Genomic DNA, 22,367 nt, shown 5'->3' on the forward strand with positions numbered 1-22,367 from the left:
AGCACTTCGTCCGTTTTCAGAAGATCTCTTTGGCGCGCTCGGTCGGTGTTGCTCGAGCCCGTGGACGGTCGTGTCCTCGTCGCACCTACGCGCGCGTGCGCTCCTGCGGTGGCGCGGGTCAGCATCCACCAATTACTGTGGACGTGCAAAGGAGCTGCGGCTGGTGCGAAAAAAAAAAATAAGGTGCTCTCAGGGCGCAGCGCCATTCAGTCGCCGCCGTCGCAGAGAGGAGGTGCGGTACAGCGAGGGCGGTGAAGGGCTGTCTCTCTACAGCTTGCCCCCCTCCTCCCTCCCCACCCCTACGAGGGAGCGTCAGGCTCCACGGAATGCAAGCACATTCAGCAAGCTAAGCTAAACACGGCAGCGCAGACGTGCTGTGAATCAGAGAAGACACTGTGGCACACGGGTGAGTGGATGAGGGGTGGGGCGCGAAGGGGGAAGGCAACAGTGAGTGGTACCCAGCTTAGCCCCCGCGACAAGACACCACGGAGGTGTCCCGGCAAATAAGCTGCTGTCACCCCACCCTTTCCCCTCTTCGTGCGTCACGGCTATGTGGACACCCCCGCACCGTGCGTCGTAGGCCGCCAACAGCTGCGCCACGCGCTTATCCACCTTGTCGTTGCACATGGTGAAGAAATGCACCCGTGTCTGCCCGAGTCGGCGAAGATCATGGAGAAGATCAACCGTCTCCACAAGCCACGCTGAGGTGAAGCGGCAAGACGCGACATGCCGCAACTGACACACCCGCGCTTCGACCTGGGGGACGCGATCCTCGCTCACCTCCAGTATCGCCGCAGAGACGTCGCCGCCTGTGACCTGCCACCACGCGCTCCTGAGCTCGCTCTCGTACACCTCCAGTGCTTGCTGCATGCGCGCACTGGGGATCACTTTGGTAATGTACAGTGACCGCAGCAGCACGTGCACGTCAGTGGGATGGGGCAGTAGCACTCCAGGAATGACGGAGATGGGCGTCAAGGAGGCCGGTGCGGATGCGTGTGGAGACTGCTGCGGCTGTTGTCCGCCACCGGCGCGCACCTCAGTACCGGACTCAGGCAGCCCTCCATTGGTGGCGGTGGAGCCCCACGCGCGCAGAACGCGTTTGATGTCCTTCACGTAGTCGACGAACTCGATCGCAGTTGTGATCATCTGCGTCACAATCACGGCGGCCGCAGCGCCCCCTCGGCTGTGGCCGCCCGCTATGCATCGATGCTGGAGCTCGCCAGGTGGCCTCAGCAACACCTTCTCTTGCAGCATTCGATGTACACAGGCTGATCGCACATCAGGCTCGTAGCTGGAGGAGCATGTCCACAGCCGCCGCACCGCACCGAGACGCCCCAGCGTGCGGCACAACTCCCGCAGCTCGGGCATGACAACATGCGGCATGCCAGGGTCCAGCGCACGCTTTCTCGACCCCCCGGAGGCCACGGATAGCGCACCATCACTGACACGGGCGCCGCTTGAGCGTTTCTTCGCTGATGCCGTGCGCGCCCCGCTTTTAACGATGCGCACCATTGACAGTAGAGCGCCCTCCGCGGCATCAAAGTCTTTCTCGAACGCACGCAGAAACGCAAGGCTGCGCTGCCTCACTGCGGAGACGCTGCTGTCAGGCTCCCCCGCTACACCCGCGGCGGCTGCCTCTGCCGAGACGGAATCAGCTGCTGATGGTGCGCCCCACGTGCGGTCTAACGGATGACCCTGCGGGTAGCCTGCCACACACAGCTCTAACGCGCTCGCCCGTGCGCAGCCATCGCCTTTATTCTGCTCGTCTTGTTGTCGGTCTCTTACCGCGCTGAAGTGGCGAATCAGCTCGGCAGCCGTGTGGAAGGTGCGATGCGCCCGCGGCGACGGCGCCTTTGCGATCATGGTACTGGGCTCCCTGGAGAGAGGGCTGTGGAGGCTGCCGTCACGGAGGCGGAGCTGCAGATTCGGTGGGGCATCGCCGCGCACAAGCAGAAGTCGGCTACCGCCTTGCACGCAGACGAAATCTGCCACCACCGCATCGATTCCCTCTGGGGTGACTGCTGCATAAGCCACGTCATGCTCGAAACGTGGCTGTGGCTGAGTGTGGCCGCCACTTTCTACCGTGACGGCAGTTGGTGCGCAGTTCGGAACGGTTGTGTTGAGAGTGAGTGTTGCCGGCACTCGCCAGTGATGATGGAAGAGAAAGAGCGCCGCCTGCGTGGTCGACATGTCCTCTACAGAGGATGAGGAGCCAACCGAGACGGATGTGGGCGCTGGGGAGCCTGCTCTTGCCGCTGCGGCGCTGACATGGCGGGCACTGAAGTACACCTCTTTACAGGGCACAATAACGCCCACAAGGCTATGCCGAGGTGCGCCGGAGCCTGTTGAGGCGGAGGTTTCGGAGGCGTCACGCGCTGAAGGACGCATGAATAACCGCACCAGCGAGTCGCACAAATACGTGAACTGACGCCACCGCTCCTGCAACACTCGCGGCGGTGTAGCAGGTGAGCTGCCGAGCCTCCCTAGTAGGCAGGCGATGAGCTCCTCGGTGCTCATCGCGCGCTTTCCTGAACTCTCCAGGGCCGCCCTTTCCCCCTCCGCGGCGCGTGTATCGCCTGGTGCTTGTGTGGCGTGATGTACCGCGTCTGTGCCCGTACTGGCAGGAGCCGCAGCAGCGACGAGGGGTGTGCGGCCGGGAAGATGCGGCAGCGAAAGCTCCACCGAGAAAGAAAGCGATGGAGGCAGCGGTGCAGAAGATGAGGTGCACCTGCGCCGCGTCGACGCCGGGCCGCACGCACTACTACACGTTGTCGGAGGTGTCTCGTTGCAGCAGAGGCGACGTTGCCGCACGATTGGCGCGACGCAGCCCACGAACGGCTGCCACGCGCGCTTGCGCGGCGGTGCGGTGCCCCACATGATGGCCTGCCGGAGCAGGGGCGTGCCGGTGTGTGTATGCGCCTGTGCGTGCGTAGCGGTCTGGGGATGTTTGCTCGCACCGCCAAAGGCGGAAAGAAAGCAAACATGCGCGTTGCGTGTGTGGAAGGGGAGAAGAGGGCGACACGGCATGAGCGATGGTGTGCGGAGCAATGCGAAAAAAAAAAGCCAACCTGATCGAACGGGCGCGTTGTCCACACGTGCTCACCGCGATACAGCGCGGTGGGACGGTACCTGTGACGGCGGCCGTGGCAGCCTCCCCCCCTTCCCCCTTCCGCCCCACGCTTTGCATGGCGCAGGGAGGGGGAGGGAGGAAGAGACAGGCGGCACACCTACATGCGCACCCATGGCTGCCAGAGTGACACATCAGCCTCATGCCAGGCTTGCTGGGAGGGCCTCGACGGGAGAGGTTCACGCGTGACACGCAGAAGGGCGCCAGTGGGCGTTAAGGCGACAGCAAGAGAAGCAACATTCCTGCGGACGCAGGGAAGCGACAGGGAGCGAAAGCAAAAAGGGCGCGAAGTGCTGTGAATGGGATGGCGCCGCGTTGACTCTTGAAATGTGCAACCTTGAAGTGAACATCTACGGCATGTCTGTTGTCTATGTGCTCCGTGTCTCGCCACCGTACGGCTCACTCTCAAGCAGAGAACGACAGACCCTCTCTCCCTCCTCCCCCTCGTTCTCACCCCCGCGGTGAAGCGCCCGCACAAATACATACACACATATATATATATGTATATATAGTCACATCAGGCGAACTCATGTTTAGTGTTGGTCGGAGGAGTCTGTAGAGGAGGGGGGAGGGGTGGAGGTGCCGCGTCGTGTACGTCTTCTAAGAGGGGTGCAGGAGCCCAAGGAGAGAGGAGCCGAGCAGTACCTCTGACATTAGGGAGGGGAGGGGTGGAATGACCTCACGGAACTGAAGATGATAGGAAAGGCCAACGAAATGCTCCCCCCTCACCCCTCTGCTTCTCTCTCTCTGTGTGGGCAGAGAGGCAGATGGAAACACGCGATTAAGAAGATATGTACAGAAAGCCCCGGTGAGAGGGGTGGCAGATCGTGACGGTGGTGATGGGGAGAAGAGCTGCTGAATACGAGGAGGAGACACCGCCACACACACACACACACAGCGCACAAGGCACAGTCGCTCTGGAGCTTTGCCTTCCCCTCCCCCTTTTTTTTCACTCCCCACTCTTCACCTCCACACGGGCACGTCCGCTCATCAAAGCCATCGCCGCAACAGCACTCGTCAGCAAACATTCGCCTTACGTTCAGCCGGACACCCACCCACCCAAATGCGCGTGCACACACGTACACGCACACGCACACACACACAGCGCACGCGGTTTCCACCATCGCAAGTGCCCCTTTCAATCCGTCACCGCGGCTCCCTGCAGATCTATCCTTGCTGGTTGTGACCCCCACCTCCCCCCCCACACGTCCTCTGCCCTCCTCCGTGCACCAGCAAGCTCACCGACTGCAGCGACCAACGACAGGTAGTGGTGGTGGAAGGAAGACAGGGATCATGGAGAGAGTGGGTGAAGCGAAGGGCACATGGAGCGTGTGCGCACGTGTGTGTGTAGGTGTGTGTGCACCACTCATCAGCTCTTCCAGATTCGGCACGTGTTGTCTTTGCTGCCGGTCAAGATGGTGTCCCCTTCATAGTTGAAAGAGCACGAAAAAATTTCGTCTGTGTGGCCAACGAGTGACTGCAAGACGTGGCCGGTCTCTACGCTCCAGATGTTGCAGCGCTTGTCACCCGAGGCAGTGATAATCTTCGTCCCTTGCGGATTGAACTCGAGCTTTGAGATTTCCCCCTCGTGATCGTTGAGGCTTGCAATGCAGTGGCACGTTGCTGTGTTGTACACGCGCGCGGTTGTGTCGGCGCTCGCGCTCGCCACCATGTTGCCTGAAACACTGAAGGCCACGTCCAGCACCTCGTCGGTGTGCCCGCGAAGCGTCGACACGCACTGACCAGAGGCGACATCCCACAGCTTGCACGTGCGGTCGATACTCCCTGTGACGACCAAGTTGGAGGCGTAGTTGAACTGCACCGACGAAATCTCGCCGCGGTGCTCGCGCAGGGTGTGCATGACAGTGCCCGTGCGCACGTCCCACAGCTTCGCCGTGTGATCGAAGGAGCCCGTGACGATGAGATCGCCGTACGTATTGAAGTTCAGTGCTACGATTTCAGCGGTGTGGTCCATCAGCGTGTGCAGCTCCTGACCCGTCTCCACATCCCATACCTTCGCCGTGTTGTCCATCGACCCCGTGCCGATGAGCGTGCTCTGCGGGTTGAAGGACATGCAAACGATCTCCGTCACGTGCCCCGTCAGCGTGTGCAGGCACTGACCCGACTCCGCGTCCCATATCTTGCACGTCTTGTCAAAGCTCCCCGTGGCGACACGGTTGCCATATGGGTTGTTAAAGCCCACGCAGTAGACAACGTTGCGATGGCCCTCGAGCGATACGAGCTCGTTGCCCGACGCCGTCTCCCACACCTTGCAGGTGCGGTCGTACGAGCCCGTGACGAACTTGGTGCCATTTTTGTTGAAGGCGCAGTTCGTCAGCGGCAGCATGTGCGCCCGCAGACTCTTGAAGAGAGAGAAGGTCTGATTGGGATGGCTGCCCGCGATCAGCTTCTCTACGAGCCGCTTCAGGTACGACAGGATTTGGTCGCGGTACTTGCCGTTCAGCAACGCCTCTTCGGCAATGATCTTGTCCGCGAGGGGCTCGAGTGGCGTTGTCGGGGTGAGGCTCAGCAGCCCGATCGTCTTCTGCCCGACCTGCCCGGCAGACGTCTCATACTCGAGCGTAATGCCGGGCGGGTAGTAGCGCAGCAGGAAGCAGCGGAGCTTCATCCTTGACGATGCAGCCAGCCGGTGCGCGTCCCCTTCCACGAGGTGGCGCGCAGAGGTGAGGGAGCGCACGCGCGATGCGGCAGACGGGGTGGGTGAGTGAGTGGGCGACGGTGGCGGTTTCTCTATACCTTTTTGAACGGACGCGCGTTCTTACGAGCGCATCCGCACGCTCAAGACACCCGCACACAATGGTGAGTGGACCTGCGAGAAGCGAGAAGCGCAACGATAAAGATGACCTCGGTCGATCTACAGGGAGAGGGAGAGGGAGTGCGTGTGTGTGCGTGTAGATGATGTGTGCCTGCCGTTACGTATCGCGCGAGAGGGAAAATATGAACTATGCATGCAGAGAGACGGATGGAGGGCCGCGCGTCACGCTAAGGTGGCGGTAGCGGCGTGATGGTGAGCGCGAAGCGGTTGCTTTCCTGTCACCGCGTCAGCAGATGCGGGCGACGCGTGCTGTTCTGGGGAGGAGGCCTCGAGGTAATGCACATGCACAACGGGGCACCGACGCGAAGCGATCGCATAAGAGGGCCAAATGTGGTGGTGTACGAGGTGGTGGTGTAAGAGGAGCGAAGACGGCCAGGTGACATGGGTAACACCAAACAACTGAGGTAACAACGCGAAAACATGAGCGAGCAGAGCAGCGGACGCACATGCGCACCTGAGACTGAGCGGTGGCGACGGAAGCGGGGGGGGGAGTAGGTGTGCACGACCGCGTCGCCCGCGAGCATGAAGAGAAGGGGAGGGCCGGCGAAGAACGCGCGTGCGTACAGTGTCGCAGGGGGTCGCAAGCGAGGAAGATGAGCGGTGACGCAGCGAACGGCTCAGTGGACGACGGTAAAAAAAACAGGGGAAGGCAGCGAAAAGAGTCCGGCGTACTCGTCGCTTGGCAGCGCTGCGCGGCGTTACACTGAACTTGGTAACAAACTGCACGCTATGAGGCACCTGGGAGGGAGAGAGAGCACAGGAGGGCGCTTGGGGAGAGGCAAAAATACACACGCATATATACATATATATATATGTGTGTGTGCGTGCGTGGGCGTGTGGCGACGAGCCGCCTCCGTACCGTTCTTCACGCTCGCCTTGCGCCGCCGCCTCTGCGCACGTGCGCGTGCGCTCTTCTCCTCCTTTCGTGCCTGTTCTCACCCTGCTGGAGGGGGGGTCGGAGTCTCTTGTTTCGTCGCCGCTGTACGTTGCCGGACAACACCGGGATGGACGTCGAGCTCACTTAATGAAAAAAAAAAGCGTACCGGTGCGCGGCTGTGGCCGTTTGGGTGCGAAGGAGAGATGGAGTGCGTGCGTGCGTGCGGGCCTGTCTGCCTCAGAAGAAGAGCGCAAGACGCAGAGACGGTGCTGCCTTACCGGATGGGTTCCCGCGTGTATGTTTAACAGCACCAAGAGAGGCGACAGAGGCGTGCGGGTGTGCCCCCACCTCCTCAAAACGGCGCCCTCCGCCTCTTCTCTGTGACATGAGGACTTGTCCACGAGCAACAAGGGGGTGGGAGGGTGGGTGGAGTGGGCATGGCCTGAGAGGAGCATCCGCGTATACGCGCAGGCACAGCGAAGCCACGCACGTTGAGTCCGTGTGGAGAGCTCAACGAAGGCGGCGTTGGTGTGCTGTGGCGGTGGCGAGGACATCGGAGGGGGCAGCGGTAAAATGACAGACACGCGTGCTTCAGCTCGTCTCCGCAGGGGGATGGGGAAAGGGGGGCCACCCCCACCACACACCCTCCACACATCCTCTTGGGTCGGATACGCCTCACAGAGACACAATCTACACGCAGAGGCTGTGCGATCGCGCCGCTGATGGCGCGTTCCCCTCTCCAAGGCGAAGGAGAGGGAGAGGGCAGGTGTGTGTGTGTGTCTGTATGTGCTGGCGCGGAATGGTTAGCGAAGGAGGCACGCGCACACTTAAACCAGATGGGGTGGGGTGGGGGAAGCAATAGAAAGGGAAGGAAACAATAAGCGGTCGTGTGGGAGGAGGCAGTGATACTCTGCCCTCCCCTCCCCCATCCCACCGGTGGCGCATCCGACGAGCACGACAACGACGCAGGTCACCTTTAGGATCCGTCAGAGTGCATCGTCCCGAACCGCTCGACATATTCCTACACACACATACAGAGATGAAGAAAAAAGAGAGACGCGCGCCCATGTGCACTCCATTCATGCGGGCCCGCAGACTTCGTCGACTGCGCTTTTCGGGATGCCGTGCGCAGGATGGCGACGGCTCTTTCTCTGTCCTTCCCCCTCTCCCTCTCTCCCCCCCGACACACACACACACACCACTCCCCCTTATCTTCCGCCAGTCCCGCCTATGCTTGTGTGTATGTGTATGTGTGTGTGAGGAAGTGCGTAGAGATATCGAGAGAGAGAGAGGGGGGGCGAGTCGCTGAGGGGGGGATGAGGAAGGGGAGAGGACCACCGTCTACAAATCGCGCCGTTCTGTAGCTAGCACGGAGGCGCCTGTGCGTGTGTGTGTGTATGTGCTACAGCGCTGGCGTCGCTGTTGGGGGAAATGGCCCACGCATAGATATGCGGGCGCGTCTCTCAAGACAGATCGAAGGCTGCCTCATCCTCTCCCTCCTGCAAGCCTTCGACCTCCTCCCGCTCATAGAACTCGTCGGCGTTCTCGTCATCCACGAACAGCTCCTGATCCATCTGCCAGAGATCCCAGCCACGCAGCTTGCCGTCGCCGCTCTTGGCACGACGCACCCGCGCTGCCTCTTTTTCGGCCGCCTCCTCGCGCTTACGCTGCTTCCATGCTTGGAAAGATGCTTCCGTGACGGGGGTTAGATCTGTGCGATCCCTCAGCTTCTCACGCTCCGCCTCTAGCTGCTCCTCCAGTCGTGCGTCATCTTGCTCCACCTCGTCAAAGTCCTCGGGGCGGAAGAGGTACTCGTCCGGGTTGCACATGTACTGGTCATCTTTCTCGGCCGCCTCGGCCGCCTCGCCGTCACGCTTCTTGCGCTGCTGGTGGTCCACGTCGTTGAACAGCTTCGCTAACTCCGCCTCACGCGCACGCTTCTCCTCCTTGGCGGCACGGCGCGCCGCGAGCTCCGCCTGCGACTTGCGATCCTGTGGGTTGCGCTGGTCAATGCTTTGCTTTACCTGCTGGACGTACGCCTGCACCTTCGCGCTGCGGTTTTTATTCTTCAGGCCGAAGGTCTTATCCTCGACGATTTTCTCTTTTTTTTTCTGCTCCGCCTTTCCCATCTTGAGCGAAGGTGTGTGTGTGTGTGGGTAGTGGTGGTGGGGCGGCGCTTTCCTCTGCAACGCCCCCTTATTTGTGTGGCAGGCACGGGCACCGAACTCGTGTGAAGAGTACGCCTATGCGCGCCTGTCTGTCTTTCGCTCTTTCTCTCTCTCTGTGTGTGTATGTGCGTGTAAGAGCCAAGTTGGGTTAATTCCGTTGGAAGATCTCTCGGACTGAACGGGAGAGGAGGAGGGCGTGGTGTATGTCTGTGTGCGTCCGCAGAGGCTGTCAGCAGGTAGTGGAGAGGAGGAGGCACTGGTGAACGCGTGCGAGATGCAAACGGCGCGAGGGCCGTCCCCGCCCCTACTTTTTTCGCATCCCGTATGCGTTTGTGTGACACATCTGCACTCATGAACCAACGCGCATGCACACACGCGCATGCACACATAAGGTCATGCTTCTTTGTCTCGGTAGTCGCCTCCGTACGCTCATGGCTTCTCCTTACGCAGCCATCGCCCCGCACTTACACACACACACACACCACACACGAGGGCTGACAACTGCCATCCATGTGAAGCCATACCGGCACCTAGAGATATACTTGCTGACCCTGCGCGCTTCGCTGACCGCCTCTGCTGCCGGCGGGTCCCTTTTCCCTCGAAGGGCTGAGGGGGACGGCACGAGGGAAGGGGGAGGAGTCGATAAAGAGTGACAGGCAGGCAGTCGACCCCACAACCGTTAGCCCGCCCTCCGCCTGGAGACGGTTTCCCCTTCCTCTCTCTCTCCCCTCCTCGGCACGCTCCTCTTAATCGATCTATGGACACGTCGCTCACGCTTCACTCGAAATAGCGGCGCTTTGGACGCTTCTTGAACCACTGATCCTCGTCTGTGTCGGCCACTCCAACCTCAGGCGCGCTCTCCATCGCTGCCGCCGTTGCTTCCTCTAAGCCCTCGTATGCGGCCGGTGGCGAAGCGCGTGCGCGCGCGGTGGATCGACGGGCACCGCGACGCACGCGCACCTGCAGAGCCTCGTCGTCATCCATCTTCTGCGTTGCGCGCCGGCTCGCCGGAGCGGGTGGTGGTGGCGATGGCGACGGTCGTGTCGGGGCCGCTGCTACAGGTACAGCGCGACGCCCAGGAAGGGCTCGCGGAATGGTAGGCGCTGCAGTCACCTCTATTTCTTCCTCCACCTCCACTTCCTCGACACTGTCGTCTTCGTACTCCTCGCCGTTCGCAGGAGCAGCAGCTGCTACAGCCCTACTGCTCCGTTGTGCGCGTGAAGGCAGCGGCACTGCCGATGCGGGGCCGGCGCCGCGTGTACGTGTACCAGCCATAGGTGCTGCAGATGCAGGGGAGACAGGGGTGCGGGCAGAGGCACGTGCCGGCGGAAACTCTTCCTCCTCTTCAAGTTCTTCGACCTCCTCCAATTCTTCTTTGAGATCCTCTTCCTCTACTGAAGGGCCGCCGTCACCGCCACTGTGCTGCATCATGGCTGCTGGCTTGGGCACTGCTGCTGCTGCTGCGCCGGTCTTGCCTGTTCCACGCTGCTGCTGCTGCCACTGGCTATAGGCGGCTTCTCCGAGCCTCGCTCCCTCTTGCTCCTCTCCGTCCCGAGCAGCTTGTGTTGCCGCGGCGTTGGGCATGGGTGCCCCTGGCAGCTGCCGGTGTTTCCCTCGCGACGCGCGTGCCGGCGCCGCCTCCGCGGCCTCTTTGCTTTTACCACTCGCCGTCTCTTCCTCGTCCTCCTCTTGCAGGGCGCGACGGCGGCCAGAGCGGGTGGGGCTCGGTGGTGGCACGGGAGCCGCTGCAGCACCTTTGGCCTTGCGTGAGGGCGGCGGTGGGAGGGCCGCCTCCACATCCTCTTCCTCCTCCACGACCTCGTCCTCTTCCATCTCCACGTTCTCTGCCGTCTCCGAAGCGCCCGCAGCGCCGTCGCCGTCGCCGTCCTCTGGAAGCAGCTGCGCCAGTGTCGCGGTTAGCGTGGCCTCCAAGTCTTCGCGGTTGTGCAGCAGACTGTGCACTACCGACGCTCCCGAGGTCTCCTCGATGTCCATGACAAGGTCATCGATGCAGCGGAACTCGTCCATCTCATCCGCCATCCCGAGCGGGGTGGCGAGCGCCCGCAGCCGCACCGCCTCCTCCTTTGAAAACGGATTTGTCAAGTCGATCGTTGCTGCCGAGCGCAGCATGAAGTCTGTGCTTTCCGATGGGTCCACCATCTTCGTTGCAATGAGGTGGTAGTGCACCACGTTCACGCGAGGGAGGACCTTGTGGCGAAGCAGGTGCAGGACACCGAGCATCACCTCCGCAAACGGAAGCCGCACCTCCTCTTCAAGGATGCGATCCTTGGTCGAGGTGTAGTAGAGGTGCAGCGTCGTGCCGGAGAGGCACACCACACTGCAGCCGGCGCTCTGGTCGATCGCTGGGCGGAAAGGAGAGTGCCGCTTGTCCTTCGAGGTGAAGAACACCTTGTACGCCTGAATCGCGGCGAGCACCTTGGCAGATGTCATGTCGGTGACGGACGCGATCGTGGACGATGACGCCCCAGTCGCCGCAAAGACGGTAAAGGGCCGTGTGTCGGACGACACCAACGGGAAGCCGTAAGGCGGCATCGACGTACCCTCGAGCACGACGACTTGCTCCTCGCGAGCCAACGCCCGCATGAGGACAGAGCCGTAGAGGAGCGCGTTCACACTCTCGCGCTTGTAGAACTCGATAGCTGCGCCATCCGTGGCCTCCTCGAGCGCCATCTGGTGCTTGTTGTACGACGTCCAGATCGTCTTGAGCGCCCGCACGCCGATCGGGTCGGCATCGGTGACGGTGGCAGCGTGGTACGCACTGAACATAGCGAGCGGGTCGACTTGCGCGGTATCTTCGTCGAGCACCAGAATGTCACCCCGCTGCTCCTGCGCATCACGCTCGTCCTTGCTGGTGGGGTGAAGGTAGCCGTCAGCAGTATTGAACTGCTTCAACATGAGCTCGGCAAGTCGAGCAAGACGTTCCCGCCGCTCCGCTGCAGTCACCCTGCCGGCTGCGGTGGCCGGTGACGGTGGTGGTGGGGCTGCTGCTGCTGCAGAGGGGGCAGGTGATGACGGCTGCGCCGTGGCCACAGGTTCCTCTTCCTCCGCCTCTTCAACCTCTTCCTCCACCTCCTCCACGAGTTCCTCATCGGCCTCTTCTTCTATTTCGTGCCGCGGTGGCAGCTGGTGTTGCTGCTGCTGCTGCTGCCGAGGCACCATAGTAGCGACTTCAGGGACTCTCTTGCTGCCGTAGCGACCTCCTGGTGCGACTGCGGTGGCGGGGGGCTGTTGCGGGCTGGGCGACGCCGCCCCCGCGCGCTTTGTGGGCGTCGCCTCTGCGCCACTTTGAGCTGGGGCAGCGTCGCGCCCGAGAATCACCTCGGCTTCATTCATCAGCTCTGCCATCTCCTCATCGTCCACCACCTCGTCACCCTCCAGGGCCTCCTCCAACACCTCCTCAGCGTCTTCGTCAGGGATGTCCGCCAGCTCCTCACCCTCAGCAACCTCATCCTTCTCGACCACCGGCGTCTTTGGCGCTGTGCCAGAGGCGACAGAACGCTGCCGAGGACCTCGACGCCGCGCCGGGGCGATTTCGTCCGCATTCTCGCTTGGTGCGGAGTTGCCGGATGGGCTCGCTGCCCCTGCAGGCCCTTCGCTATCATCATCTCGCTCCGTTGCTGTGACGGTGGCGGCTCGCTGTGCTAATGGCTGTGCATGACGGCTCGCTGCGGCGTCCGCCGGTGCGGTCCCGGTTTCCGTCACGGCGGACGCTTTCAGGTCCACCAGGAACGGCGCTGCTGACGGGACGGCCGTGGAAGCGCCATTGGGTAGCCGCTTGGGTGCCATCAGCTCATCGGCGACAGCGCGCTGGATTGCGCGGGTCAGCCAAGCGACTACCTCTTCGCTTTGCGACTGATTCTGGTGACGCGCAAGGCGGCTGTACGCTGTTTCGAGGACGCCCCGCGAGTAAGCGCTGAGCTGCACCCGGTCCGGCTGCTCCCTCCACTGCCCGACCGTCGCCACACCAAGCAGGCGAAGCTCACGCGCGTCTTTTTCGCTCTGATACCGTTCGCTGCTGAGCAGCACCTCGAGGCACTCCGCGTCTCCGCCGACCGCCTTGAGCTTTCGTTTCGGCGTCATGGCGACAAAATCGCGGAGGCTGACCGCCTCCACAGCGCCCCCGCCAACTTTCACGTCGGGGTCGACGAGGAGCCGGACGAGGTCTGCAACGGTGCCGACGGCGCCGGCAGCATCGCCTCTGCCGTGATCATGCGAGTGGAGCAGAACCTCGTCGATGGTGACCTCGTAGGGCCCACGCTGATCCTCCCTGGCGTCCATGTCGTTGTAATACGGGGTGCCGCCGGCGGAGGCGAGTGTGCGGAACGGGCCCGCGATGCTGTTGCGGCTGCCCTGTGGCACCGCGGCGTGTGGTGAGAGAAGGACGCGAGACGCCCGAAGCGCGGTCTGGTAGTGCATGCCGTAGTCGCTAGCCCCAGTGTTCGCGCCGCCTGTTGGACGAGTTGCTCGGGTAGACGCGAGTGGAACACGAAGGGCTATCGCGCTGTCTCCGAAGGGGCGCAAGGGTACGGCAGCCGTCCCTCCAAAGCTGACTGTCATCCAGAGCTGACCGCTGCTGCCACGCACTGGGGTGGCGGTCGCAGCTGCTGCTACAGTCGCGGCGGCCGCGGCTCCTTGAAGAGGACGCCTTCGGAGCATTGCGCTTACTCGCACGGCGCCCGAAGAGAAATTTTTTTTGGTGCTCTTTCGCTGTCACGCAGATCCACAGTGCGGGCAGTGGCCGACCGAGACACCGGATGCCCTCGTAAGGCGGGAGAGAGAAGAGGGGGTGGGGTGGTGGAGGGAGAGCGAAGACGAACGCACACTCACAGAGACGCGCGCAAGGGAGGGAGGCGCGGCGATAAAAAAAAGCTAAGGGGGGAGGGGGGAAAGGGGGGTTGGGAGGAGGGGCGACCGTGCCAGCGACTGGACGTGTGCGCGCCGGTGTGCTAGGGTGACCGTGCGACCGATGAGATTGCTTGCACCTGCCAGCAAAGGAAGTTCTATGAAAGTACGCGAGTGAGGATAGACGAGGAGGCGTGGAAGCGCCCCGTCTTGGCGCGCCTTCGCGATGGCTGTGGCGCACACCGATTATGTGCGCGTATTCTTTTACTTTCGCGTGCTTGTGTGTGTGTGTGTGTATGTGCAAGTGTGCCAACCGTCGCACGGACGCTTCGCTTCGCTTGTCCACGCGTCGGCTCGTCAATGGTGAGGACTGCCTTCGCAGAAGTGTTGCGGGCCTGCGCAGATCGTACGAAGCAGCGGTATCGCACACACGTGCATGTGCGTGCGTAGGAGCATCAGCAAGTGACCGGGTAAAGAGGATGTAGGAAGAAGTGTCAGCGAGATGGGTGGTCATCATAGTGCGATGGGGACCCAGGCGACGTGCCTTCGAGCCCTCTTCGACTGCTGCTGTGTTTATCGGCGCTGCCAGGAAGAAAGAGAGTGAGCGAGCGCGTGGGGGAGGGGCTACTTACCTCCTCCTCCCCTTCCACACCACTCCAACACAAGTGGCGGTGAACCCATTAGCCCTCCCTCTCCCCTCCGCTTACACAAGTGCCTATACCTGCGCCGTCTGCCACCAGCCGTCCTTGACCGCCTGCGACGGTACGGCATTCACCTTTCCTTCGCTGCTGGGGAAGCGTACAAGAGACGGAGAGAGAGGGCACATCATCGACGTGGGATGCCGACCCATCCACATACGAGAACATGCGCGCACAAACACCCGGCGGTGCAGGTACTGGCGCGTGCGCCTCCAAGTGTGTTCCACCATGTTTGCATCCATCTAGCCATCGTCTCTCGCACGCGTTTCAGAGCGAGCGAGAGAGGGCGACGATACAACATGCGTCGCGCACGTGTCTGAGACGTCTATGAATCACAGCTCACACACACAATCAACCCTCGCGTATACGTACACGAGGACACGTGGCCCGGCCGCTTGGGTGCGAGGGGGAGGAGGAGGAGCGCGGGGAAGGAATCAAGAAACGCCCTCATAGCGGATTTTCCCCTCCCCTCCCTTTTCCGTCCGCACGCCACCACGTCTACCTCCGCCGCCCGCTGACTGACTTCTTCTTGTTGCTACTGGATGCAGAGGCTGCCCTGTTCTTCTTGGCTGATGCCGGCGTGTCGGCCAACGTGAAGGACTTCCGCCGCTTTGCCTGCGAGGTCGCCAGCGGCGCTGGCTTGGCAGTTGCACGATCACCACTGCCAGATCTGCCCGTCGACCGCCTTGACGCGCTGCTGGCGGGGGCCTGCTTTCCACTAAACCTGTGACTCTCGCGACGTGGCCGCCGGGGCGTGACGGGGCTCGTCTTGCTGCTAGCTCTGCTGCCGCCCTTGCGCCGGTTGCCGCGAGCGCCGCGCGGTTTCTCCACATCCAGCTCCTCTTCGTCTTCCTCATCCTCTCCGTCGCCGTCCTTGGAAGCGTTATTTTTATCGTGACTCTTGGCAACGGCGCCGGCAACCATCTCGCCCTCGCCGCGTTTGTCTTCCGGTGTGATGGCAGTCGGCGTGCGAGCTGCCGCGGCGCCCCTTCCGCCACCGATGCTACTGCCATCTCCGTTCGCCGTGGTTCGCGGGGACGCGGCTGAAACGGTATCGGCACCGGCAGACGCCAACACCGGTGACGGGATTCGATTCGGCGTCCACGGGCCCGCCAGGTTCGCTATCGAGCCAGTGAAAGGCGCGGAGCTTGCGAGACCGCCGCCAGCTGTGGTGAGGGAAGTGCTGGCCAGCACGCTCGCGGCACCTTGTGGATGGGCCTCGACCCCCAGCGCTGCCGTGGCTGTGGATGGGAGGGGCGGGGCAGAGGGCTGGGCACCGGGGTTCGAGCCATGCAGCCCAGCGATCAGACTCTCGGGCGTGATGACATCATGCAGCCAGGCAAGTGCATCTGCCTCTGCTTCTTCTGCAGCGGAGCGGGCAGGCACTCGAGACACCTTCGATGGTGCCGCCCGCGCGGCGGCCGCGCCCGCCCCTGAAACGCCGATGGACGGCGGAGGCGCGTTGTAGTTGATGCGATCCTCCATCACCAAATCACGTTGCAGGTCGCGCGCCGTCTCCTCACGCTGCTGCTGTATCTGCGCCGACCACTCCGTCATCGAGCCCGCCTCATCGTTCATCATCGCCTCGAGCAGCGCTGCGGACTCGTGCACCAAGTCGCCGTCGGCGACAGAAAGACTATCAGAGGGGTCCATGCCGCCGGCAGCGGACTTCCCCGCGTTGGCGTGTGCCATTGCTGTCGTGTCCCGCACGAGGCGCGCGTCGCTCGCGAGGTCGTCCAGTTCTGCACCCGGCACAACGTCTTCTTCACCCATGTTCACGTAGTCGGCATCGTCGTCGTCCTCGTCTGCGGCAGCATCGGAGGCCCTCCGCCCGCCTCTGCCACGGCGCATTGCCTGCGCCATGAGGTCTGCCGCTGACACCACCGCCGATGTGTACGCGGGCAGCACGGTCGAGTCCGGCACGAGCTGCAGCAGCGTTGGCGAGAAGAGCGACTCCACTTCCTCTGGCGTGGACAAGACGTCGTGCAGCACCCGCACCCGATGCGCGAGCTCGATTTCGCTCATCAATTCGCTGAGGGTGCGAAAGTCCTTCGTGATACCAAGCGCCCGCTGCAGCTCGCGCAGCCGGTCCATGACGTGGTCTTCGAACACGGCATCGTGGTCCAGGTAGTAGGGCACGGTGGAGACCGTGACAGGGTTGAAGACATCTACGCTCACACCGCCCGCCATTGCATCCCCGCGCCGGCGCGCATAGACGCTGGCGTGGCCGCCACTGCTGCCGTTTCCAGACAGACTCGCATCCACCCCAGGCCGTGCCTCGTCCAACAACACCACCGTCACGTACTGCACGGCGCGCACCTTGTCCGCTGGCAGCACCTGGCGCTCCAAGACGTGCAGCACTCCCAGCAAGGCCTCCGCAAAGCGGGCCACCATGTGCCGGAGCTGCGCCGTGGTCGTTACGATATTGTACAATCCCAGCGTCGATCCGCACACGAACACGACGTCGCAGCCGCCGTTGAGGCCGACCATAGGCCGAAACGGAAAGTGGCTTGGCGCGGCGTTGGAGAAGAACATCTTATAGGCGGACACCGCGCGGCGCACCGTGTCCGGTGTAGCGCTCCGGATGAGCGACTCGCCGCCCGCCGTTGCGGTCCCACGCGCGTGGTGGGCGCTGCTGCCGCGCACCCGCGTCTCAGACGCAAGGAGAGGGAAGCCAAAGGACGGAACTTTCAGATTCAGCTCCAGCTGCGCCCCCGCCACGGCAGCTGACCGCAGTAGCAGCGCTCCGTGCAGGAGAATACGCATGGCGTCGCGCTTGCGCGCCGGCGTCGTGGAGAGCTCGGAGACGACGCTGCGGTATTCGGCCCAGACCTCTGCCCAAGCCCGCACAACCTTGCGCTCGTTGCTGCCGACACCGGTGCTGCTGCGAAGCCGGGCCGCGGCCGCTGTGGCGCTCGTGTCAGCCGCTTTCGGCTTCGCGTTCGAGGAGCTGCCACCGCCCTCTTCGCCCCCGATATCCTCGCCCTCGGCGTTGCTGCCGCGCTGCAGCTCGCTGCCCTCCAGCAGCTGCCCGTCGCTGTTGAAGACGCGCTCATCAATCGCGTCCTGCCTGGAGAATATGGTGAAGAGAGCGAAGGGGTGGACTTGGCTGCTTGTGTGATTGTGTGGGAGCACCAGCCCATCCTTGACGTCCTGCAGCGTTGTGTCGAGCTCGGTGCTAAGGTATCCGGTCGGGCTGCTGAGTTGGCGCTGCAGAAGCTCGACGAGGCGACGGCGGCTGCGACGCGGGTCCTGAAGAAGCGTGATGTAGACCGGCAGCTCGGCGAACAGCTCGCGTGGCACGTAGCTGTGAAGAAGCTGCGGGTGCGCCGAGCCGTTGCCCATCATAAGCCGCGGTAGCCCCGTGCGCAGGTCCATGAGTGACACGCGGTGGGACCAGAAGAGCTCCAGTGCTTTGCCAGCCAGCGCTGGGGCGTTCTTCAGCACCTCATACAGCAGGCCGGGCATGTCGAGGCCGTGCGTCAGGTGCAGTGCGTGCAGAGTCGCAAGCAGAGGCAGCACGCGCAGGCGCGACTGCAGTCCAACACCACCGGAGAGCGGCAGGTAGTAGCGCCGGCACGGTGCCGGGCAGTACGTCAGCAGCAGTGGCGTGGCTGCCGTGCCAGCAAAGACGAAGTTCACCTGTCCCACCGCCGCGGATATCTGGGTGAAGCAGGAATACAGGTGCTCCTCAACAGATTTGCCAGTGGAGAGCCAGAGGGACATCACTTGCTGGCGCTGTTGCTCCAGGGAGGGGGAGTGCGCTGCGGCTGCTGTCACCGCCGCCGCCTGGGCAGGCGCATCCTCGTCCTCGGCGTCGCCGGTGTCGCCTTCGCCGGCGTCGTCGTCAGCGCCCTCGTCAGCAGATGCGGCTCTAGAGGAGTGAGAGAGAGGGCCGAGGGCGCCGCCGCGGATGCAGCCGCTGCCACCTGGCGCGCTCTTCGTCGTGGCCCACGAGAGAGCTGCTGCGCTGCCCCACTTGACCTGCATCGCGCTGAGAGCCCGATCTACATCATCCACAAGAATCGAGGCGAGCTGTGCTGGGGCGGCCGTGGCTGCCGAAGATGCCCCGCGCTGCTGCTGCTGCTGATGCTGACGGTAGCCCGTGCCGGCGTTGCGCGCCGACTGCAGAAGACTCTGGTACCGCTCCCACGACCAGTTCTTCGGATGTCCCCACCAGTAAACGCTACGCGGCGCACGTGAGTAGAGCTCTTCCGTGCGGATCAGGTATGGACACGACGCGAGCGCCACGCGGAACCAGAAGCGGGCGGCAAAGGCTACTGGGTGGTCATCCAGGTCTGGCAGGTATGGCGTTGCGGAGCCGCCGTAGCGCACGAGCACGACCTTGTCCCCCGGCCGAGCGGTGCGGTCGGCGAGCCGCTCCAGCAGCGCCGTTTTGCCCGAGAGCGGCCCCGCCTCGATGAAGTGAATGGGCTTGTCGGCGGCTGCGGGCGGGTAGTGGAGGAGCGCTGTGAGCCGGTCCTCGAGCAGCTTCACAGGCCCGAAAAGTTGGCGCAGGCCGATAGCCTCCGCGGCGCTGAAGCCGTTGCCACCGAACCGCTCCGGCTGTGCGATGACCTCGTAAAGGGAGGTGAGTGTCAGTGTGTCAACGCGGCGGCGCAGTCGGTGCAGCACTGAGAGGTATTCCTGCTCGGTGGCGTCGTCAACAACGCCGCCGCTTTCGCGTGCTGTGGACGACGGAGGGTCCGGCTGGCCCGACCACTCACCTAGCGTCACGTCTAATCGATTCGACCCAGTAAGAAAGGTACCGGAGGCGTAGTGCGGCGGCGCCTGCACAGCGAGCCCGCTTAGGGAAGCGCCGCTCAACGACGCGTCCGCGCGCGGCGAACGCCCGTGCGAGGCCGTTTCCGCCGTGGCGGCGGCTTCCTCGACGGAGCTGTGAAAGACAAAGTAGCGCACCGGCACAGAACGCAGCTCCAGCAGACTACCAGCCCGCTTCAGAAGCCCCGGGACGCGGTCTAGTGCGAGGTAGCCGTTCTGCTGCAAGGACTGCAGCTCTGGCGGCAGCTGGTGCGCCACGGCGTGCTCCAAGAGCTGGACAAAGGCGGCGGCGATGACGCCGTATGAGCGCTCGGTAATCTCGCGCTCCGCCTGGTTGTCGCCCCAGCCACCTGGGGTGGCACCCATCGCCGCATGGTTCGCTACATAGTCCTGCCGCACACTCGAGATGACCTTCTGCACAAAGCGCAAGTAGTGATCCAGCGTGCATGCCTCACCCGGGCGCAGCAGCCACTGCTGTGACGCGTTCGCGGTCGATGCAGGTGCAGCGCTGCCGCAGCCACTACCGCTCAGCATCTCGCCAAGCATGCGCGACTCGATGCTCTGGGGATGGGTGCGACCCGTCACGCCGCTTCCTAGTACTGAGGCGGAGGACGCAGAGCCCATGGAGGGAGGGCCGCCGCCACCGTTATGCACCACGCCAGCTGGCATCCACTCCTTCCGCTTCGCCCACATCGCCTGCGACGCTCGGTCGATTGAGATCTGAAGCGAGTCGAGCACAAACTTCCCCACTACGTCGGACACCCAGTGTGATAGGACGTCTTCCACTTCGTTGCCGGCGTTCACGACATGGGCCACCTCAGACATGTACGCCTCGACGCTCTGCGCGACGGCCGTATCGAGGGCACTTCGGGTGCGAGCCGACACCTTCACGAGCTGGGGGTGCTCGAGCCACTGCTGCAGGGACTGAATGCCGGCTTGCTGCAGAGCCGCCAAATCCTGCGCCGGCGACTCAGCCGCCAGTCGGGCCGCCTGCTGGTAATATGTGCTCTGCTCCATCCACTGCTGCCACTCCTTGTTCCCCCCCAGCGCCAGCAACTGCCGCTTCGGCTGCATCGCCACGAACGCACTCATTGTGATGCGCTCTACACCCTCGGCTTGAGGGTCGATCAGAAGTTGCACCACCTTGGGCAAGGTCAGTTCAGACGCCAGCGTCTCCTCCACTTTCACGATGTCCTCCACGCGAGCGTCGAGGGTGGGCCCGCTGACGGCAGCCATTCGGCGCGTGGGGGTGGGGTGCAGCGCGCCGTCTTGGCGGCGGAGCGCCGCTGAAGTGGCCGCCGCAGCTACTGCGGTGAGCGTTGCCTGCTTCGCCACGGCGAGCGATCGCGGGGACGACGCGGGGGGCGCGGAGGCAGCGGCGGCACTCGGCTCCACCGTTTCGAACAGCGCTGCTGCTGTAGGTGCTGCGTCGGCCGCCTGCAGGATAGCTGAGATCTTCTGGGCATGCAGCGGCGAGGCGGCATTCTGCGCGGCTGATGGCATGGCGGTGGCGCACGAGGAATGGACAGCCGACGCCGCCACTGTCGCTGCATTATTTGACAGCCCTGAGGACAGGGGCTGATACCACGGAAGGCGGCTTGACTCGCTACTGCCCGGGGGTTTGTAGACGTAGCGGAGAGTTGCCGTGGAAAACAGCGCGCCGCGAGTTCGCAGCAGGGCGACACGGGGCAGACACCGCACCGCCTTTGCTGGGCGGAAGCAGTCGCTGCTGGTACACAGACGCACACCCGCGGCAACAACGGGGAGGGCTGTTGCGATTCGTCGGCGAATCATCCTCTAGGTAATGGCGTGTATGTGTGTGTGTTTGTGTGACGTATTTGTTAGTAGGAGAGCAGAACCAGGGTGGACTCATGCACAGGCACGCGAAAGGAGGACGGGGCGAGCCTGCGATGCACACGCACCACCGCCTCCCCCTGTCGCGACGGAAGCTGCTGAAGCGATCGAGAAAACAGACCACGTACAACCCGACGTGAGGAATGACCAGGCTGGTTGATGTCGTCGTTCCTGTCAGTGTTGTGGTGACGGCGGCTGGTACTGTGTGTGTACTGTGTGCCTCCCTCTCGCCCCCCCACCCCCTCTATCGATTGTGCGTGTGTGTGTATGTGTGCGTGTCTCTCTATGGATGCTACTTTGCAACGCACCTCTCGTCGGCGTCTTTGCTTGCCGGCCACGACTCTTTTGTGCGATCCGCTGCAGCACGTTGTCTGCGTCTATGAATGTAAGCGTACAGGTGAGAGTGTGCAAGGGGGGGGCGGGGGAAGGGGGCACGAGTGGAAAGGAGGTGAGACAGCCTCCCGCCTGTGCACCATACGTGCTCACGTGCGTGGGTGAGTGTGCGTGTGTGCTGCACCGAATGCAACGTTGAACTTGGCGCGAGAAGAGGAGGAGGCAGAGGGGGAGCGGAATGACGGCGGCACACATTCACGACACCGGCGCAGTCATACACGTCTTTTCATCGCAGCAGCGACTCAGTGGAGGCGCATTGCTCTCTCTCGCGTGCGTGCGTGCGTGCGCCCGCTCGTTGGTGCTGCTGCACGAGGAAAGTGTGAGCGGATGAGAGCCGTAGCGAGTCCACTCTCTGCGGGCCGTGCATCAGCGATGGTAAAGGGGTGGGGTGGGGGGCCCGTGAGGAGGTCAAGATCGACGCCCCACGCGTAAAGAGGATGCGAGGTCGAGAAGAAAGAAAAGAGAGGGAGGGAGTGGCGATGGCGAGAGAGGGAAGGGTGGATGGGATCGCGGCGTAAGCACAAGGCTCACAGCGTGACCTCGCGCCTCAGCGTTTCGCTTATCCATGCGGAAACAAAAAGAGGGAGAAGAGCGGTGGTGGCGATAATGTTAGGGCGGCTGCACCTCACCAACACACCAACCAAAGTACAGCTGCTGCTGTTACGCATGCTGCCTCCCTCCCTCCATCTCCCTCTTTACGCGCGTCTTTGCGTCGCTGCCATAGATGTATATACGTACGAAGAAGAGCCCATGGCGACTACTTCCACAA

General features: G+C 63.0%; 5 protein-coding genes across 5 annotated transcripts; all 5 read right to left on the reverse strand.

The window, feature by feature from the left end:
* Positions 1-381: 381 nt before the first annotated feature.
* Positions 382-2,877, reverse strand: LSCM1_07075 (uncharacterized protein; the record flags this gene model as incomplete). Its single annotated transcript, XM_067324463.1, has 1 exon — positions 382-2,877. The coding sequence occupies one exon, from the start codon at positions 2,875-2,877 to the stop codon at positions 382-384; it is 2,496 nt and encodes an 831-aa protein (XP_067180667.1).
* Positions 2,878-4,496: 1,619 nt separating this feature from the next.
* Positions 4,497-5,756, reverse strand: LSCM1_07076 (uncharacterized protein; the record flags this gene model as incomplete). Its single annotated transcript, XM_067324464.1, has 1 exon — positions 4,497-5,756. One exon carries the CDS (start codon positions 5,754-5,756, stop codon positions 4,497-4,499), a length of 1,260 nt encoding a protein of 419 aa, XP_067180668.1.
* A 2,547-nt stretch (positions 5,757-8,303) lies between these two features.
* On the reverse strand, positions 8,304-8,969 carry LSCM1_07077 (uncharacterized protein; the record flags this gene model as incomplete). Its single annotated transcript, XM_067324465.1, has 1 exon — positions 8,304-8,969. One exon carries the CDS (start codon positions 8,967-8,969, stop codon positions 8,304-8,306), a length of 666 nt encoding a protein of 221 aa, XP_067180669.1.
* An 816-nt stretch (positions 8,970-9,785) lies between these two features.
* On the reverse strand, positions 9,786-13,685 carry LSCM1_07078 (uncharacterized protein; the record flags this gene model as incomplete). Its single annotated transcript, XM_067324466.1, has 1 exon — positions 9,786-13,685. The coding sequence occupies one exon, from the start codon at positions 13,683-13,685 to the stop codon at positions 9,786-9,788; it is 3,900 nt and encodes a 1,299-aa protein (XP_067180670.1).
* A 1,382-nt stretch (positions 13,686-15,067) lies between these two features.
* LSCM1_07079 (uncharacterized protein) lies at positions 15,068-21,145 on the reverse strand (the record flags this gene model as incomplete). The annotated part of the gene is made up of 1 exon (XM_067324467.1): positions 15,068-21,145. One exon carries the CDS (start codon positions 21,143-21,145, stop codon positions 15,068-15,070), a length of 6,078 nt encoding a protein of 2,025 aa, XP_067180671.1.
* Between the last annotated feature and the right edge of the window lie 1,222 nt (positions 21,146-22,367).

The sequence above is a fragment of the Leishmania martiniquensis genome, chromosome 10 (genome assembly GCF_017916325.1).
Source record: "Leishmania martiniquensis isolate LSCM1 chromosome 10, whole genome shotgun sequence".
In the NCBI taxonomy this organism is placed as follows: domain Eukaryota; phylum Euglenozoa; class Kinetoplastea; order Trypanosomatida; family Trypanosomatidae; genus Leishmania; species Leishmania martiniquensis.